Source organism: Chlorocebus sabaeus, chromosome 20 (genome assembly GCF_047675955.1).
Source record: "Chlorocebus sabaeus isolate Y175 chromosome 20, mChlSab1.0.hap1, whole genome shotgun sequence".
NCBI classification, from domain to species: Eukaryota; Metazoa; Chordata; class Mammalia; order Primates; family Cercopithecidae; genus Chlorocebus; species Chlorocebus sabaeus.
In genome coordinates, this window is record NC_132923.1 from 82,706,847 (window position 1) to 82,728,463 (window position 21,617).

The 21,617-nt window shown below is 41.7% G+C and overlaps 1 protein-coding gene and 1 pseudogene across 1 annotated transcript in view; both read right to left on the reverse strand.

Annotated features, from left to right (window-relative positions):
- Positions 1–6,810: 6,810 nt before the first annotated feature.
- The window catches only part of TCEANC2 (transcription elongation factor A N-terminal and central domain containing 2), a 48,561-nt gene continuing 33,754 nt past the window's right edge, over positions 6,811–21,617 (reverse strand). The window contains exons 4-5 of the mRNA XM_007978665.3: positions 19,437–19,630; positions 6,811–11,611 (exon numbers count right to left, since the gene is read on the reverse strand). Of these exons, the coding sequence (XP_007976856.1) occupies positions 11,423–11,611; positions 19,437–19,630 (383 nt within the window). The 3' untranslated portion in view covers positions 6,811–11,422. The remainder of the gene's footprint in view (positions 11,612–19,436; positions 19,631–21,617) is intronic.
- On the reverse strand, positions 17,835–18,526 carry LOC140709376 (cytochrome c oxidase subunit 7B, mitochondrial pseudogene; annotated as a pseudogene).

Sequence of the window (21,617 nt, forward strand, 5' to 3'; positions counted from 1 at the left end):
GAAAGGGAAAAATGACAACTTTGTAGTGGGAAGATCTGGCAAACGCTAATGTAATCAAGCACTCAAGGCTAGTATCACTAGTCAACAGTCCTGTGGAAGCCATGTGCCCCCTGGTGTGATGTGATGAGATGGGCGCTTCCTCTCAGTGGTATTCGTCCCCAAAACCCTGAATTCCAACTTAGTCATAGAGAAATCCTCAGAAAAACCCAAACTGAGGGACAGTCTACGAAATACCTGACCAGTACTGCTCAAGACTGTCAAGGTCATGGGAAACAAGGGAAGCCTGAGAAACTGTCACAGAGCAGAGGAGACAGGATAGACAGGATGACTGAGTGCAGCCTGGGATCCTGGACTGAATCCTGAAACAGAAAGAGGACATGGGTGGGAAGACTGGCAAAGTCTGAGTGAAGTCTGGAGTTTGGTAATAGTAGTATACCAACAGTGGACTTTTAATTTTGACAGATGTATCATACTAGTATAAGAAGTTAACAATGGTGGAAACTGGGTGAGGGACATGCAGGAACTCTGTATTTTTGCCACTTTTTGTGTATCTAAAATCACTCCAAAATAAAAAGTTTATTAAAAAAAATCAGGCAAGGAGAGTGAGTCCCTCCTGACCAAAAACCCCTCACCCCATCCAAAACGTGTCTCTAAATTGGGTATATATCTGTACACATCTTTTTTTTTTTTCTTTTTCTCAATATGTTTCTACGGAAATAGTTTTTTTCCCTTACATAAATAGTTCATAGTGTACATATGGTACTGCAACTTCCTTTTTTCACTTAACAGTATGTCTCAGCGATGTTCCCATGTCAGTACTTACAGATTTGCATGGTCCAACACAGTAGCCACTAGCCACATGAGGCTACAAGCACTTGAAAATGTAATTAGCCCAAACTGAGATGCACTGTAAGAGTAAAATACACACCACATTTCAGAGGCTTAGTACAAAACATAAAATGTCTCAGTAATTTTTATATTGATTACATGTCAAAGTAATAATATTTGCGGCATATTGGACTCAAAATATATTATTAAAATTAATTTCATTTGTTTCCTTTTATCTTTTTTATGTGGCTACTGGAAAATTAAAAAATATGTATGTGGTTTGCATTATATTTCTATTAGACAGTGCTGTTATACAGACCTAAACTCATTCTTTTGATCCACTGCACAGTATTCCAAAATCTGGATGTACAATTTAACCATTCTAGATGTACAATTTAACCATTCTTTTTTAAATGTGCATTTAGACCGTTTCTAAAATTTTGCTGTTACAAACCATGTTGCAATTAAAATCTTTGTACATGTCTCCTTTGCACACATGTAAAAGTATTTCTCTAGAGCATGCTTTGGCATGCTAAGGCCCATGAACCAAATGCAGGCCACAACCTGTTTTTTGTAAATAAAGTTTTATTGGAATACAGCCACATTCATTTATTTACATACTGTCCACAGCTGCTTCTGTACTATAATAACAGAGTTGAATAGTTGTGACAGAGACCGTATGGCTCACAAAGCCTAAAATATTTACTATCTGTTCCTTTAAAAAAGTTTGCTGGCTGGGCACAGTGGCTCATGTCTGTAATCCCAGCACTTTGGGAAGCCGAGGAGGGCGGATTACGAGGTCAAGAGACGGAGACCATCCTGGCCCATATGGTGAAACCCCGTCTCTACTAAAAATACAAAAATTAGCTGGGCGTGGTGGTGTGGTAGTCCTAGCTACTTGGGAGGCTGAAGCAGGAGAATCGCTTGAACCTGAGAGGCGGAGGTTGCAGTGAGCCAAGATCGCGCCACTGCACTCCAGCCTGGTGACAGAGCGAGACTCCGTTTCAAAAAAAAATGAAAAAAGTTTGCTGACCCCTGTTCTAGAGTTATCACCGAAAACTAGAAGAGCTACATTATAGGCTCACTTCCTTGGAAAGTAGACTCTGATATGGAGATTAGCATGCAGGAAGTTTATCAGGGATTGCTCTTGGGAAGGGGGCAGGAAAGGAAGCAGGATTGGGCAGAGAGATAAATTGGGCTCCGATGCTGTATGAAGACCTCAGCCAGTCCCATGGGAGGCTCTTGAAGCTGGGATGGCTCTTTTTTTTTTTTTTTTTTTCTTTTTTTTGAGACGGAGTCTCGCTCTGTCGCCCAGGCTGGAGTGCAGTGGCCGGATCTCAGCTCACTGCAAGCTCCGCCTCCCGGGTTCACGCCATTCTCCTGCCTCAGCCTCCCGAGTAGCTGGGACTACAGGCGCCCGCCACCTCACCCGGCTAGTTTTTTGTATTTTTTAGTAGAGACGGGGTTTCACCGTGTTAGCCAGGATGGTCTCGATCTCCTGACCTAGTGATCCGCCCATCTCAGCCTCCCAAAGTGCTGGGATTACAGGCTTGAGCCACCGCACCCGGCCTTGGGATGGCTCTTTAGAGTTGTCAAGTTGAGGCAGTGGGGCCAGGTCTTCATAACCTTGAACTAACCTGCCTGGGAAAGGGGTATGTCAGTGAGGTAGCTCTTCCATTGAGGAAAACTCCCAGGGGGCTGACAGCTGAGGGCTGCTGGCTGAGAGCACTCCCAATAGCTGTGGGAAGAGGCCCAGCAAGCATGGTGGTGGGGGATCTGGGCAGCACAGGATGGCATCCACTACAGCCCACACTTGTGCTGCTCAGCTCTACTTCTTGGTTTAAGTTCTGGTGGGCCTCATTTCCTGGGGGAAACTTAGGAAAGTAAGTTGGACAAACTACAAACTCCATCACTGACTGGTCTTGAGGCCACAACTGATACTCATCATCTCCCTCTTCTACTATCCATTCTAGATACCTCTTACCCTCAGCCAGCACGTGTTCTGGTCTCTGTCACTTCCATGGAGGCATGATTTAGACCCTCAGACCTGAGGGGGCTGAGCCTGAAGTCAGCATATCCTGCTCAGGTCACAGCCTGGGCGCTTGTATAATTATTTTATAAATACTGGGCAAGGGGCCAGGCACAGTGGCTCATGCCTGTAATCCCAGCACTTTGGGGAGCTGAGGCAGGTGGATCACTTGAGGCCAGAAGTTCGAAATTAGTCTGGCCAACATGGCGAAATTCCTTCTCTACTAAAAATACAAAAATCAGCTTGGCATGGTGGTGCACGCCTGTAATCCCAGTTACTCGGGAGGCTGAGGCAGGAGAATAGCTTGAACCTAGGAGGCAGACGTTGCGGTGAGCCGAGATGGTGCCACTGCACTCCAGCCTGGGTGACAGAGATTCCATCTCAAAAAAAAAAAAACAAACAATATTGGGCAAAGGAATACCAACAAGTCTCCACGTGAATCAGCTGAGTACCAAAGATACACCTCCCTACCCTCCATTGCTTAACAGCAGCTGTACCTCCTCCTGATGATCAGGGTTAATTATCCCTCAAATGATGACTGTTCTTGCCTAGTAGTCTCTTGACGAGCTCAAGTGCCTGGGTGCAGTCACAGCTAATAGTTCATAGTAATCTTGATGTTTCTTTTAGTGGAAGTGTTCCTCCTTTGTGACTCAAAACCTCTAAACCTGCAGAGCCCAGAACTGTGAGAACAGGAGGCACAAATGTCCAAGTGGGTCACTAGAAGTGATGGTAAAAGAGAGTACTCCTGCTTTCATTTCTTCATTCCCAGACCCATGTATTATACCCATTGGAGACAAAGCATCATGTAACGGTCTTTGATTTCAAACATGTGCTGCATCCTGGAGGATGGTAGCTATTGTCTCAGGATTTCTGAGCTGGTGCCCCAGCTGTGCCTTCGACAGACAGTTCCAAGCTGGCAGCTTCAGGATAGTGCAGTAGATGAAATGACAAGTGGACCCTGTCACCATGTGCCCACTGCTGCACCTCCTTATCATATGGGATCCTGTATGACTGTCCCATAATCTGTAGATCCCATAATCTATCCCAGTAGATTAAACATTCTATGAGCCCTTTGAGAGTTGTGCTGGATGAAGCTCTGCAAGCAGTGAAGACGAACTCGTATCTGGAATATACGTCTGTCTATTCCAGGGAAAATGCATCACAGCTCTTTCCAGGGTGACAGGGTTTAATATAGTCAACTTCCCAAGTGGCTGCTGGTTGTTCTCAAGGGATGGAGCTATATCTAGGTTCAGAGTCGGTCTCTGTTACTGGCAGGCCGAACACTCAGCAGCAGCAATAGCTAGATCAATCTTGGTGAGTGGGAGCCACGCCATACCATCTGATATGGTTTGGCTCTGTGTCTCCAACCAAATCTCAACTTGAATTATAATCCCCATGTGTTGAGGGAGGGACATGGTGGGAAGTGACTGGATCACGGGGGCAGTTTTCCCCATGCTGTTGTCATGATAGTGAGTGACTTCTCAAGAGATCCGATGGTTTAAAAGTGTTTGGCAGTTCCCCCTTTGCGCTCTCTCTCTCTCCTGCTATCTTGTGAAGAAGATGCCTGCTTCTCCTTTGCCTTCTGCCATCATTGTAAGCTTCCTGAGGCCTTCCCAGTCATGTAGAAATGTGAGTCAATGAAACCTCTTTCCTTTTTAAATTACCCAGTCTCAGGTAGTATCTTTATAGCAGTGTGAAAATGGACTACTACACCACCATGGATGCTGTTTACACACCCATTGTGTCAGCTCTGGGGTGGCCTCGGATAAAGACTGGTTGATATCAACTGTGTGTACATGGTTGTTTAGTGCTTCTCCATGGTATGTCCTCTCTGGCAGGTGTTTACAGGGAATACAATGATCTTCACACTTGGTGCCCACTTCCATATGTCCAAGCCTCCACCACAGGCTCCTGGTTTCCAATTTTCCAATCTTATTCCTTTCAGACCCCTTACCAACCAGCCAAGCCATTCACCACTGCCCATGAGATCCATGTATAGTCTAAGCTCAGGCTCCTTCTCTTTCCACATACAGTGGATGGCTAGGTGCATGACCCACAAGCTATGCCCACTAGAAGGACTCCCCACTCTGCTGTCTTTCAAGGATGCCCCGTGTGGGGTTGCAGTGCAGCCATGGTCTCTTTTTGTCTTGCTCACACACACTGAACTGACCTATCTAAGGACAAGGCTTGGCTTCTTTTCTCTTCCATCAGCTGGATATAAAGAGCTCCCCAGGCAGCCAAAGGTGTGAAATGAGGGGCAGGCAGGTACTGGTGCAAAGGTAGTGGATGACATTGATGTCTGGGTCACCTGCTCACATAACTATCTTCTGCCCTCTGCCCCTGCTATGCCCAACCCCAGTCGTACTATTTCTATCTTAGGAATTGCTGCTGGCTTTGCCTGACCTTATGACTTGGTGGATATGGCAAAATCCAGCTCATGATGAACAGCTTTGGTCACATGGTCAACTTAATGATCCATGGTCTCATGATCTGTCTCTATCAGAACCCTGTAGTATCAAGAGTTGTTTCTTAAGTATACAATTCTTGGCTATGGATGGCATGGCCCCGCTCCAGCACCCCAGGTGTCTACATTGTGATTCTCCTGTAGGGTCTTGTCATAAACTTGACAGGCATCTGTTCCTACCACAGACACCTCAGGTACTTTGGGCTCTGCCAGCTCATCCATCCCACGCAGCATGGCCACTTGTGCTGTAGCCTGGAGCTTCTGCTGAGCCCTTTCCTGCTCTGGGCCCCAATCAAAACTGACAACTTTCTGTGTCATCCAGTACATGGATGGAGCAGTATTCCTAGGTGTGGGATATGCTGTCTCCAAAACCTAAAGAGGGCTCCCAGGCATTATGTTTTCTTCTTAATGGTTGGAGTGAGATGCAATAATTGTCTTTCACTTTTAAGAGAATGTCCCTGCCACATCCCAGACCATTGGCCCCTAAAAATCTCACTGCACCCTGCCCATTTGTGTTTTCAAAAATGGTCTGGGCAAGGCACAGTGACTCATGCCTGTAATGCCAACACCTTGGGAGGCTAAGGCAGGAGGCTCACTCGAGACCAGGAGTTCAAGAGAAGCTTGGTCAACATGGTGTCAAACCTGGCTATTAAAAAATTAGCCAGGTATGGTGGCACACACCTACGGTCCCAGCCACTTGGGAGGCTTGAGGTAGGAGGCTTGCTTGAACCTGGGAGGTCAAAGCTGCAGTGAGCTGTAATTGCACCACTGTACTGCACCTTGGGTGACACAGTGAGACCCCGACTCCCTCCCAAAATAAAAATAAATGGTAAAAATAGCCTGTTTATTATCTTCTCCTTCATGAGACTGTAAACTTCTTGAGGCCAAAGATTATGTCTTCTCTATCCCTGTGACCCTAATACCTGACACGTAAGAACTCAACAAATGTGTGTTGAAAGAATGATTTTATCAACATTAAAAAACAGCATTTGATTGGATGTTTTGATCTTCTTGGATCTTGAAACCAACCTCTCCAGGTTATGAGTAAGTCCATCCTGACAGTAATTGTATCATTTTGGTTGATTTAAAGAAAATACAATGTATCCAATCAAACCATCTTTCCTTTGATACCAGGGCAATGTCACCCAACTAACTGAAACTCCCAAAGCTTTGTTTTCTGGATGGACTCCCTTCCCTTGCAATAATGGGCAGTAACAAACTGAGCCCTTGCCCCATCTGGCTGTGATAAACACATTCAAAACACATTACCAATCTCAGAGTAAGGCTCTGAGGCCTGAGGCTACAGCAAAAGAAAACCAAAGTTGACAGGCACAAGTTTAAGAACCTGATATTCTATAAATGAAAAAGGCCAGCTGCCTGTTCCTTCACCACAGAACACAGTAAATGCATTATCTGGGCCTCCTGCCACTTTTCAAACCTGAGATTCTCTAATGATATCTGTTTGGGCAACTTTAAACTTCATTCGTCAAAAAAAAAAAAAAAAAAAAACCCCTCTAATTTACTGAATCTCAAGTGTTTCTTTCCTTTGCCTTAAATTGTTGGGTTTCTTTTGAATGTTTAAAATTTTCTTAAAATATCTGTTGGGTTTTTTTGTTTGTTTGTTTTTTTTTTAATCTTTCTAAAACGCACACCTGATTAGGTCCCTCACCTCCTCAAAAACTTCTCATGGTCTCCCATTATCTGAAGGCCAAAGTCCAAACTCGTTGATAAGGCCTCCAAGGCCTTGGTTACTTTTTTTGCCCAATTTCTCACTACCATTCCTAAGAACCTTACGTTTCAACCACCTCATATTATTTTCCTTTACTGAAACTAGCCATACACCTTACGCTTCTGTGCTTTCACATAGACTGAGCCTTCTGCTAAGAACTCCTACCTATCCTTCTGGCTTTGGTTCAAACATGAACTCCTCTGTGAAGATTCTTCCTATGAGTGGTGTTATTCATTCCTTTCCCCATTTTCTCAATATTTTTATGTCTATAGCTACCACCCAATATGCTATACTCTATTTATTTAGTTATGTGTCTATTTGCCTCACCAGACTAAGAGGAAATTATCCCTCCTTTATTGCTGTGTCCCCAGTGCCAGTCTAGTCCTTGGCACACAGAAGATGGGCAACATTTTTTTGTTGAATGAATGAATGAAAATACAGAGACTGAGTCCCTACACAAAGGACCAAGACCTCCAATTTTTTTGTATTTATTTTTATTTTATTTTTAAGACTGAGTCTCACTCTGTCACCCAGGCTGGAGTGCAGTGGTGCCATCTCAGCTCACTGCAACCTCTGCCTCCCGGGTTCAAGCAATTCTCCTGCCTCAGCCTCTCGAGTGCTGGGATTACAGCTGCCTGCCACCACATCTGGCTAACTTTTGTATTTTTAGTATAGGCAAGGTTTCACCATGTTGGCCAGGCTGGTCTCAAACACCTGATCTCAAGTGATGCACCTGCCTCAGCCTCCCAAAGTGCTGGGATTACAGGTGTGAGCTACCATGCCCGACCAGGACCTCCAAATTAACCACTACAAGAAAAGCATCAATAAGCTGGTTAGAGCAGACACAAATGGTATTTACTTTCCCACATTTCCCCCAGCAACTGAACATGCTTATAAGACATATTCACACCTTGACTTACAGGTAGCTCAGAGGTCTCAGGAACTATTCTCACCCCATTTCAGGGGCAACCTTTTCTTTCTTTCTTTTTTTTTTTTGCGACAGAGTCTCACTCTGTTGCTCAGGCTGGAGTGCAGTGGTGCGATCTTGGTTCACTGCAGCCTCTGTCTCCCAAGTTCAAGCAATTCTTATGCCTCAGCCTCCCAAGTAGCTGAGATTACAGGTGCCTGCTACCACATCTGGCTAATTTTTGTATTTTTAATAGAGCCGGGGTTTCACCATGTTGGCCAGGCTGGTTTCAAACTTCTGACCTCAGGTGATCTGCCTGCCTCGACCTCCCAAAGTGCTGGGATTATAGGCATGAATCAATGTGCCCGGCTTCAACCTTCTCATTTTTAACAGACTGTAGCTCCGAGGTACTTCTCGGTGTGTGGGCAAGATTGGGAGGGATGTCTGCAAGCTTCCTTCCCTTCAGCAAATGCTCAGAATAGCTCCATTAGCGTTCATGGAAATTCTGCACATGCATCAAGGAGAAAACAGCCACAAATAACACAGCCTGCTTTCCAAATCCCCAAAGCACATCTCTGCAATCATTCTACTTTCCAACTATCACCACTGAAGGCTTTCAGCCAGAGAGCAATTTGTTTTCAACTTACTCTGGGTTCCTAAGTTAGCAGAACTCTTTGGTTCTTTAAACATGAGGCTTGCTACTTCCAGTCTCCCTATCCCGGCTTCTCTTCCACATAGCCTATTAATACAAAACTGAGCAGTTCCTGCTTTGAATCAGTCTAACGCCTTCTCCTGATGCTCAAGACCCTTCAGACCTGGTCCTGGTTCTTGCCTTCCTCTCCTGCCTCATCTCCGGCTACTCTCCTGCCAGTGTCCTCTACTCCAGCCATACCAATCACCTACCTTCCAGATAGCTCCACTTCTGGGTTATTCCATACTCTGCTTGCTCTGCCAGGCATGCATCTCAATCACCCAATTAATTACTCCTGCCCTTTAATTTTGAAATTTTCATTATATTAACTAACATTCCCCTATCCAAACTCCTGCCCTTTAAGACTGAACACACATATCAGCTCCTCCAGGAAGCACTCCCTGATAGAATTAGATGCTTATCCTGTACATCCACAATCAGTCACTCAACTATCCAATAAATAGTTATGAAGACCTAGCTTGTCCCAGGCTCTGTTCCAGATGCTGGAGATATAGCAGGAAATAGAACAAAGACTCTGCTTTCATGAAGCTTACATTCTGGGAGTGGGGAGATAGACAATAAAGAAATAAATAACTATGTTAAAGAGTAATAAATATTCTGAAGAAAAATAAAGCCAGGTACAGCATTAAAGAATAGTTAGGGGGGAGTGCTATTGTATTTAGGGTAGTCAGCAAAGGCCTTTTTGACAAGGGAAAGAGAGACCTAAATCAAACGAGGACAAGAACATGCAGATGTCTGGGGAAAGAGCATTGCAACTGGAACAGCAAATGCAAAGAAGTAATACATTAGAAGTAATGGCAAAAACTACAATTACTTTTGCACCAACCTAATCAAACCACTAGGACTTGGTTGGCTCAGAGTGGGAGATGTGCGGTCTAGGCTGACCCCTTGAGTTCCTAGCTGGAGTGTCTGGCTTGCTGGTACTGCCAATGGAGAGAAGACATGTTATATTTGAGATGTCTATGGGGCATCTAGAAAATATCATCTGAAAGTCAGGGGACTGGTCTGGGCTAAAGATACAAACTGGAATGTCATCAGCATGTAGACGATGCTTGAAAACATGAGAGTGGATGAAATCATCCAAGGGAACCATATACAGTCAAATAGACCTGGATTTTGAATCTTAGATCTGTCATTCACTATCTGTGTGACCTTGAGTAAGTTACTCTACCTTTCTGAGCCTCACTTTTCTCGTCTTTAACTGGGTATTCTCTTTTTGTAAAATGGTTACCACAGTGCTGGGCCCAGGGTAAATGCTCCATTATTATTATTCTAGCTCCAATAGTTAGTAGCAGTGAGAAATTGAAGGTGATGCTTCTGCTCAGTGAGCCTCAGGCTCCCATTTGTAACTACTGCTCAGTGTACACCTACCCCACAGAACGGATGCCCAGGAAATGGTTGCTAAATAAACAAACAAATCTAAAAAATGAAAACAACAATACCTACTTAATACAACGGGTGAGAGAAGATTTTTACAAGATTTTTACAAAACTATATAAAGATCCAGGTAAATGTTAATAAACTGTCTTAGGAAAAGTACCTAGCATTTAGAAAGTAGGCAATAATGTTAGTGTCGTCCCTTCTCTCCTTGTTTTTGATCCATGTAAATGTTAATAAACTGTCTTAGGAGAAGTGCCTAGCATTTAGAAGTTAGGCAATAATGTTAGTCCCATCCCTTCTCCCCTTGTTTTTCAACTTTTTTTTTTTTTTTTTTTTTTGATTTTAAATCTCTCCCTTTCTACCAGCTCCTTCCTTTCAGATTACAAACGTGCTCCGGTATCCTCTAATCTAATCCCCACTTCCTTGAGTCTTCTACCTTCCTCAAATCCTTGTTCCATCATTTTTTAATTTCACCAACTGTACCCTTTCTCAACCCAAAACACTCTTCAGTGAACAAACTCCACCTTTTGTTTGAGAAAAAAAAAGTCCCAGCTTATTACTTTTTAAAAAACAAGTATTATTTACATAATTGTTAAAACAGGCCTGTGTAGAGATATTCACTTTAACATATATATGTATGTACTTTTTTCTACTGCAGTAATTCATTTCAAGAGAAATTTCATTATGTATCTTCTACAGAGCCCTAAACTGAGAGCGCCAGCGTATTCAAATAAACTCGGAGGTGTGGGAGGCTTCGGGCCAGTTCCTCATTAGTAGCCTCAGCATGGGGGCTCTGGAGACCAACGCAGAAGGTCTTCCAGGGAGAGCTGAAACGTTCAGATAAGTGAGCTCTGGGAAGAAGGGGTAGTCGGCTGGCTCTGGCAGGCTCACCCCTGGGGTAGAGCAAAGAGAACAGACAGGGGAGTTCTGAGAGGCACCAGAGCTATCTAAACTCAGGGGGATGGAACCGAGTGAGCGGCAGCGGTAATTGAGTTTCAGTTACCTGCAGGGTGGTGAAATAAAGTAGTAACTTCATCTGCCTGACAGGGGGAAGTTTAGAGGTGTCCTTGGCATACTCACAGTGAAATCCATCACCCTTTCACCATGTTGGGTGATAGCAACCGTATGGCGCTTCCTAGTGACAGCCAGTGTGCGTTCTGTTAGGCAGCACCAGCGCACTCCAGCTAATGAAGCACATTCCTGCAGGCCTGTCTCCTAGGGCTCTCCGAATCCTCTGTCTGCAAAGGAATGGCACCATGGGAAAATCTAGCACAGCCAGCATCAGCCATCACCCAAACTCAAAAGCGTCTTTGAACGGCAGAGAGGGGCCCATTTTCTTCTCTGCCTGGCCCAGGGCTGGAACCGTCCTCAGGTCACTTTTTGTGGGTCTGTACAAACGTGCCGACTGGCAGCGAGCCGTTCTTCACCTGAGCCCGGATTTCAGCTCGGTGCTTTAATGTGAAGACCAGGGCTCTCACCGTCCGCCGGTACGGCCCATTAATGAGGCGGGAGCAGAGATGAAACGTTTCCCGCTCAATATTTTCAACCAGTAGGTGATCCATCTAAAAAACAGCAAAATTATCAAATTAGAGCCTTACATTGCATAAGGATTAAAAGCAAGAGAGGCTGGAGCACTCTGCTCAGAGGCCTCCATTAATCAACTGAAATTCAAGGACATCTACTTCCTGTCACAAGAGAAACAGGAAGAGCAAATTAATTCCACCCTGGCAATTAAGGAACAAGGCCATGTGCTTTGTGACAGGGACCTCATTCACAACCCCTGCCGGGTGGTAATATTTGCCATTATAACAGGAAACTGGCCTGAACTAAGCAACGGGTACTGGGCCCTGTACTTTACCAACCAGGAAACGAAGACCAAGAATAATAAATCAGTATAACGGTTCATATTTTTTTTTGTTTTGTTTTTAGACTGCCTTTTAACTCCTTACAGCATTTTAGAAACATGGGGTCTGGATCCTAACATGTGTACAAAACAGTTTAAAAATCACTTTTCACATTTAATGCTCATAACTCCTATTATCACATTTTACAGATAAGGAAACAGGTTCAAAGGCAAAGGTTTAAGGTCTTACAATTACTAAGAGACAGAGCTGGGACTCTGACCTGGATCCCTCGACTCCAAAGTTCATGTTTTTTCCCTTTCACCATACTAATGGCCGCTTCAACATTCCGAGAGAATGGTTGAGATTGGAGAGACGCCTGCAGTTTCCATTAAGCAGAGCAGGCCTAGGGGAGGGACTTGTAGCAATTCTGGGGTGGTCTGGCTCAGGCCCAAGCCATCTTGAGGTCCCAGACCTAATCAAAGCAGGAGAGATCTGGGACTTTGTCTACACGGTCTGAATCCAGGGTAGGTTGGATGCTGGTCCAAGACCGCCCCCAGCACTACCCTCCTTTCCAGGCCCATCTTCAGCTATTCCCCTCCCCAATCCTGAGCACAGCCGGCCCTGAGCACTCCACTCTTGGCCGCTTTCACACACCTCTATGCCTCTGCACCAGCACATGTTCCCTTAGCAAGGCACACCTTTCCCTACGGAAAACACTCCTCTTTGTATGTCAAAGCCGAGGCAAGAACAACCAAACAAAAAGACCCCAGTGCAAAGTTCTTCAGGCTGCCACCATGCCCTGAGCTTCCCCTAGTCACTATCATGATATATTATAAATCATGATATATTATAAATGAAGTGTATACTTTTATTTTACAGATACTGTCTCACTCTGTCACCCAGGCTGGAGTGCAGTGGTGTGATCAAAGCTTACTGCAGGCTCAAACTCATGGGCTCAAGTGATCTTCTGGCCTCAGCCTCCCAAGAGCTAGGATTATTACAGGCATGCACCACCATGCCCAGCTAATTAAAATTTAAAAAAGAAATTTAGAGATGGGGTCTTGCTAAGTTGCCCAGACTGGTCTTGAACTCCTGGCCTCAAGCAATCCTTTTACCTTGGCCTCCCAAAGTGCTGAGATTACAGGCATGAGCTACTGCACCCAGCCAACGATCTATATTTTAAGTTTGTCTCTCCTAGTAGAAAATTCCTTGAAAATAGGAGACAAATTTATCTCTCTCACTTGCTTTTTTATCTTTAACCTTTCTCTCCCTCCCTTAGCCATTCATTCAAACATTCATTCAGCACTATATGCCACGCTCTGTGCTTGGGCTGAGCAATAAGCAGTGACTAAGGAAGGCTCAGTCCTTGTGCCCTTGGGCAGCCTAGTCCAGTAGGACAGACAGACTGTGAACAGGGATTGCAAGGATCCTGTGCACCAGGAGAAAGGAGAGGAACCAGCACAGGGGAGAACACAGCCATGGCAAAGCAACCCAACCCAGGAGGGCAGTGCCTGGCTTCAAGAGGAAATGAAGTTTAATCTGAGACCTGGAGCATGAGTAGGATCTGGCTAAGTGAAATAGGTGTTTGCTTTGTGATAAATTCACTGAGCTGTACATACATGTTTGTTCTTCTGTGCAAAATGCAAAGTTCAAAAAAAGAAAAAACACACCCCAAATAAAAAGGGGTCACCTGACATTTAATAAAATGTCCTAACATGAGACAGATGGACCAAAGTAAGTAGAAAAAACAAACTTGTCAGATGTAAGGACCAAGCAAAGAGCAGAACAGGACTGAAAGAGACACAGAGAAAGAGAGAGAGAGTGAATATCCAGGACCAGACATCTGCCTTAGTCTAGCCGACAAAAGGTGCTCACAAAAGTTTGTGGTCCTAATGACAGACAGATTATTTCCACGGCTTGTGTTGGAGTGAGTGGACTTGGCGCCGTGGTTCTCTAGAACCCAGACTCCAAGTTTTTCAAGTCTTCCTGGGTGGGCACCGAACTAGCCCCCTGAGGCAGGCCTGGCACCAAACTACTTTAGGAAGCTGGAAAGGTGGCTAGCTGGCTATCCAGCATTTGTCCTGCAGCATTTGCTAGAAAGAAGGTTCCTTATCCTGGTGTGAGGCTGGTTAGTCTCCACTGGTGGTTAGAGATACACTTAGCAAGAAAGTCTTTTTTTTTTTTTTTTTTTTTTTTTGAGGGGAGTGGTTATCAAAGAAGAAGGGTATATGTGTTTGTAAAACAAGTCATGGGCACTCCAGCAAATTATAGTACCCGTATTAAATTAAAAAAAAAAAAAAGAACTCTGAGAGTGTCTCGTAATTCACATACTTCATTCAGCAAATAGTTAACTGAATTGCTACTCTGGGTCTGGCCTGATCTTAGAGAGAGAGAGCAGAAAGGATGTGAACCCTGCCCATCACAAACTCACATCCCAGAAGTGGGTGGGAACCCAGGGGTAGGCAGCACGACAAGTGCTATGCCAGCAGTGTGGTGGTAATAGAAGGTAAGCATCTAACAATTCTCATGCATGCCTCTTGTTAAATGAAGACCAATCAGAATTAAGAAATGGAGAAAAATATGTGACATTAAAATCGTGATAGAAAATGATTCAACATGTACCGTGTGTACAACAAGTTTGTTGCAAAGTGAAGAATACCTGTCTTGTAAGTGCCTTTGGGTAATCCAAAGCCACCCAAGTTGGTGAGTCCTTTCCAGTGGGTCCTAATCTAGTGCTTTAGGTGAGCCCTTCTGGGTGGAAGGACCAAGTTTCACTGAGTCCTTGAGAAAAGGGCTTTTGCTATGAGATAATTTGTATGAATGGGAATAAGGATAGGAACACTGGGAGAAACCTACGGATTTATTTAGAAATCGATCCTTTCTCTGTATCTCTCATGAGCTGCCTGGTCTCTTTCTCACATGTTTTTGCTCTTCTCCATGGGCCTTACTCACTACCAATTCTAACTGCCTTATTCTCTCTTCCTATGCTACACATCTTTACTCACAACTCTGCTTCCTCACAACTCCTCCAACATCCTTTCTGTTCAACACTTGTACTGTTGTTTTATTGGTATCTCCTAGTTCACACTTCCCAGAGACAGTCAGAATCCTTATTTGTTTGTGCCTGTGAGTTAAGTGTGTTATACAGCTTTCTAATTCTGGATGAACTGGCTATAGCTGGAGGAAGATATAAAACATGACCCCCTTGAGCTCCTTCATCAGTGGGAATTGGTGCCATAACCAATTAGTGATGTCTGTCACATGCGTAAGCTCTCTCAGGGCATGGGAACAGGGTCTTCTTCATGTGTTTACCTTAAGTGTGGAACTTCCCACACTGTTTCTTAACTATTTATTTGTTTATCTTCCTCAGAAGACTATAAGGACTGCTAGAGTTGAAACCATGTTGTATCTATTTCTAAACTGTGCATGCCTAGCTAGCATAGGTTAGTGGCACATAGTAAATGTTCAACCAATATTTATTAAATGAATGCCCTTCCTTCCCGTGTGTAACTCTTCTTTCTTGCTCTTCTAATAACATCATATACATAGCAGATAAAATATGTTTCTATTTTATGTGTATTTTCTAATTAGCAAAATCCTACGCCTCTGATAAAGGTGGGCTCCACTGCCATCTCTTTTACAAAACATTCCCAGATTCCCCCATCAGATTTAACTGCTCTGTACTTTGTGTGTTGATACTTGCTAGTACCATTATTTCAGACTGCCTCATATTTTAATTAATCATTTATAGGTTTTCAGTCAGGAGATAGTAAAGTTTTCTCAGGATAGGGAATGCGACTCATTCATGTTTGTCTTCTCCCCCAGCACTGAGTAGATCCTTACTAAACATCTGTTGAATTGAATAGCCACTGGAAGCAAACTTTGTATGGGTTTTCCAGTAGCATGATTGAATTTGTACATATCTACCCACACTTCTTTTTGACCACTTGAATACATTCATGAGAGAGCTGGTCAAAGCCAGGGGTGCAGTCTGAGGCCATTAAACAAAGAAAAACTAACAGTCCCATATGGGGACGTACCCCTGACCTGGATCTCATTAGCACCATCTGACAACCAACTGAGCCAACCAGCCAGTGTTTCATAACTCTTAATGATACAGGCTCACTTTGAGAATCAGGTTCATTTTTTTAAATGACATAATAGGAAAATGATCACAGGCCGTGAGGTAGGAAAGGAGAGTGGATAATGAGGAAGGGGAAGTAAGAGAATGACACCACAGGAGATGTTCATATGAGGAAAGATCTAAAAGACGGGGAAGAACAAAGAAGATCTGGAAGGGAGAAAGTAAAGGGGAATGGAGCCTGGGTTTCAACGATGGAGTTTTTATTCATCTATTCCACTATTCCAAGAACAAGGAAATAATCCATGAATCTAGAAAGCAAGATCTGTAGGGTAATAAAGAGATGCACCTTTAGGCTGTGCGTATTATTCTTCATCTGTGGCTTTCACTATTAAAGGATATGAGTGAAACAACATGGAAACATTTATTTTTCTACAAAAATGTAATGAGAAGATTTGGTATTTGCAATAACACATGCTAGGATCAAATTGTAGAGGCTTTTAAGTCACTGGGCCAATAACCTAAACCCAATGCTTTACTGCTGCCTGATTAAGTACATTTATGGAGATCTGATGTCTGATTTGAATACACTCAACATTGGTTACTGTCAAAGACCAGATACTGAATTAGATGGTTCATTGATTTACTCTAATATGGAAATATCTCAGATGATGATAGGTGCTAAGAATTAACCTTATATAAAAGGGCTTGTATTTATATTCTCTGACATAACAAACTGATAAACATGCTATCAAATGCTGTTTATGCAAGGAAAGCCGAGTTATTATTTTTTTATTTTTATTTTTGGCTAAGGAAGACAGTAAGATGCATACTTTTAATTTTTTAAATTTACTCTTTGAGAACAAAACCATTCAGCTATGCTTAATCTGATGTTTTTTTCCAATTATGTTGGAAAGCACTAACAAATGTATCACTTTTTTAACTTTGCTTTATAACACTTGAGTGCTTACCACTTGATGTGCCATTTAAAGGATAATTAATGGATAAACTAAAAGGATAATTATCATGGAGTTTAATATAGTAGGCAAACTGCTCATTAATCCTTACAAGCATAGCTTTGTTATTATCATTTACTTAAAAAGATACCACAGGGAACTGGTATTTACCACCACATTAACTATATATTATATACCCACACTGTATGTTTCTGCAATAATTTTGACTTATTTCAAAACTAAACTTTATTTAAAATAAATCTTGTTGGCTAATCGATACTCTGGAAAATCAGACTTATAACTTTCATATTTTGTTTTCTCTTCCAAAGGTTTAATACTCATATTAAAGCTTCCTTTAGGAAAAATTAAGTGAACTTTCAGCATAGCAATTCACTGAACTATCAAATAGTCATTAAAAATTATGAACATGGGCCGGGCGTGGTGGCTCATGCCTGTAATCCCAGCACTTTGGGAGGCTGAGGCGGGTGGATCATGATGTCAGGAGATCGAGACCATCCTGTAACATGGTGAAACCCCCGTCTCTACTAAAAATACAAAAAATTAGCCGGGTGCGGTGGTGGACGCCCGTAGTCCCAGCTACTCGGTAGGCTGAGGCAGGAGAATGGCGTAAACCCAGGAGACGGAGCTTGCAGTGAGCCGAGATCGCGCCACTGCACTCCAGCCTGGGTGACAGAGTGAGACTCTGTCTCAAAAAAAAAAAAAAAAAATTATAAACATGAAAAAATAAAGATATATAGAAAAGGATATACAAAATGACACTAAAATTGATCAAGATTAAAGAGAACACAAATGTAAATAATTACATCAATTTTCTGCAATGTTACTTAAATAATCAATAAAAATATCTTATGGAACATTCAGCATATAATTCACTCTATATAAATCTCAGTTAATCATAACTTGCCCAACATTCATTTAAAAAACCATAACAATTTACCAAAAAAGGAAATGTGCCAATGTGTTAACAAGATTATGTCTGGGTTACATTTTTTTCCCTTTTATACATTTTTCTCATTTTCTATTAGAAGTTTGTATTTAAAAATCCACAACTTTATTTATTTATTTTTAAGGTTTCGAATGTACTTTATTTCTTCAATAATGCCATATCTTAATGGGTACACAGTGCTTTAACTTGGCATCAATTATGAGTTGTTTTTTAAACAATTCATTATTACACCAGCTGGGATGATTACCGATCTCTCCCTTCCTTTGGGGTGACTCTGCCAACAGGGGACAGGTTCCATTATATTCCGATTTGTATTGCTACATATCTCCATACAGAAAGTGGCTCCACTAGCTAATACAGCACTACTGTATTTATCATGAAAATCAGGTGTACGTTTGTGGTGGCTCTGCCTTGCCATTGTTTGCTGAATGCTTCGAACTTGGAGGCAACTTAGTGCGTTTTTGACCAAGAGGAACATGGTGAAGGTGAAGACAGAACTGTGGCAAAGCAGCTGCTGCTTTGGTGCAAATTCACTTCAGATCCAAAACTTTATTTTAAAAAAAAGTAAGTACTATATCACAAGTCTTTCTTTTGTGGATAAATAATTGAGATAGAATGGCAAAAAAATTTTTTAGAGACTGTAGTAACAGATCTAGCATTTAAATCAGACTTCGGAATTGCTTCTTTTATTAATATTAAATTGTTCTCTAAGGGTACTTTAGCAGAGTTGCTCTGGGATATCCTGGGATAAGGAAGAAACATGACTATTATATGTGTTATTTTCCAGAGTATTAATCAGCTTATAAGATTTGTTGTTTGATGATGACAATGAATATTATTATTAATGAGCAAAAATCCTTCTTCCAGGATGTATACCTCAAACCACGAACATCATCTGAATTGTAAGTCATGAAGATAGGGAGCATGTCTATCCAATTGATTTTATGACCTAAAACTAAAGATATGGCTGTTGACGAAAACTGGGGGATCTGAGTCTTTTCACTAGACAACTATTTATTTTACTATTGATATTCAGTCCATCACAGAATTTTTACTTCAGCGAGAAGGGAAGGAATTTTAAATGGGAAGTAACCAACATTCATTAAATAACTTCTAATCAGCAGGCACTACTATTCTTTTGCATATATGGTTCATTTAACCTTTTTAATACCTTAGGTGGTAGGACTTACAATCCTTATTTTACAGATTAAGAAATCAAGTCTCAGAAAACGTTAAGGTATCTGCCTAAGGTATCACAACTAGAATGTCAGAGTTTCAACCCCAGATCTTGCTAGTTCAAAAGCCTGCCTCCTACAACACTGTCTCCTGGAATGCTTATAAATCCAGAATCCTTAAAGAATAACTGGTTAAAATAAAGCCACAGCATTAAGACTATGAAATCTTAATTATGAAATCATGAGGCATTTAACCAAGAGCACCTACTAATCACATCCAACCAGGACATTCACTTTATTTTCCTTCTATTTTAAAAATTAATTATTATGGGTACAAAACAGTTGTATATACTTAGGGCATTACCTTTAATTCCAAGGCTTCTGAGAGTAATTTCTGGGCATTTTTCCTAAACGACTCGGTTTTGGGATCACTTCTAACTTCAATAGAAGGTCTATTTGAATGTTTTTCAATGAAAGTTTTCCACTCAGTGTAAACTTCTCTGGCAAGAGAAGCCACTTCTGAATCTGAGTGTTTACGCATCTTGTTCACAGTGTGACCTGGAACAGGAAGAGAAAAACCAAAGGAAAAGTTGTTACATCTTCTTCTGAAAAGTGCAGGACTAGATGGACTAACTGACGTGTGGTACTGAGAAAGTCATTCACACACCCAAGGATGTAAAGACTCTTGTGCAAAAGAAATCTGTTTCAAAAGGACTGAGATAATAAGATAATCACTGGGGGAGAACCAGCAGCCTAGCCAATGAATTAAGTCATAAACTAGAAGCAAAATCAATAGATTCTTAAAAAGAACAACAAAGGTAACTTCTTTAACCAAAAATTACTATAAAAGAAAATGAATTAAGCATTTATCTAGTTTTTTTGGGGAAGGGGGTACATACTATATTTCAAGACAACAAAATAGCCCTAGTTATTATGGGAATATTATTTAGCTAATAAATGTGAAAAGACTGATAGAATGAGAACATTTTTTTGTAGCCCTGATGAAATAATTCATTCAGAGACAATCATCAGTGGATGAACTAATTCAATGAGTCTGATGGGGAAATTTATAATGGAGGGATGAGCTGTCATCATCTAAACCCACTGTTCAGTGTTAGCATCCCTAAGAGTGGGACTATCAGAGAGAAGAAACAGAAGTACTTCACACCCTTAACCTATGAAGTAGTCTTATCCTCTTCCCCAAAAGAAAAAGAACCATAATCCAGTTAGTCATTCAAAGCTAACTTCCAATCCATAGGAAATAGGAGAGACAGAGGAATAAATTAAATTATAGTATGAAGAAACAAGATAAATTCTGAATGTGGGACATTCTACAGGACAACAGACATGATTTCTTCCACAGTCAGTGGTTCTTTTTGTTGTTGTTTTTCGTTTGTTTTTCTGAAAAGGGGCTAGGGTTAGGAACTGAAGTAGATTAAAAGTCTCTTGAGTACAAACTAACAAATGCAATGCGTGATTCAAATCCCAGTTGGAACAAACCAACTGTTAAAAGATATTTTGAGATAAACAAGGAATATGAATATGTACTAGATACTAAATTATACCAAGGAATAATTGTAAACTTTGTTAAGCACAATAACAATGATACTGTGGTTACATGAGAAAATACCCACATTTTTTAGAGATGCATACTGAAGTATGTAGAGTTCAAATGACAAAAGGTCTGAAATTCTGCTTTAAAATACCTCAGCAACAACATAAAAGCAAAAACAGAAAGAAGAAGTAGGGCAAAATCTTAATAGTTATTGAATCTAGATGAAGGGCATATAGGAGATATAATATTCTCTTTATTTTTGTGTATGTTTGAGAATTTCATAATAAAAATGGAAAAAAAGGCAAAGGGTCAAAAATATCAATATGCAAAAGTACTTAGATAAAAATAAATACCTAGAAAGGCTAAAGAAGTCAACCGAACACTTAAAACTAAAAGTTCAAAAAATGGAAGACTACAAGATACATATATATTTTTTAATTTTTAATTTTAATGAATTTTTTAATCCTGATCCATGGGTTGAATATAAGATAGATAAATTTTTAAAAACCAGTAGCTTTCTTAAGTCAACAACAGCCAGTCAGAACACAACAGGGGAACAAATCCTGTTTAAACTAGTAAAAACTATACAGCACTTTGGAAAGCATGGACAAGAATGGGTGTGTGAGCATGCATGTGTGCTGTCTGTCTGTGCCCACTTCCTTAATGCTCTGGGATTCCTCCTTTTCCTCCATCCCTAGCCCCACTGCCCTGCCTTAGGGCATGTTGCCTCCAGATGACTATGAAGGTACCCTGGTTGACCCCTCTGGCTAAGTTTGGTACCCCTTAATGCCATCTTCCACACTGCAGCTAGGATAGCCTTTATTTATTTTTAGTGTTTTCTTTTTTAGGGACTTTTTTCCTAAAGCATAAATTTGACCATTTCACTCCTCCACTTAAATTCTTTGGTGCTATATCCACTCTTACCTCTTCATAAAAGTCCCTTCACAATCTGCCATCCTCCTACCTACTTTCTATCTTCATTTCCAGCTA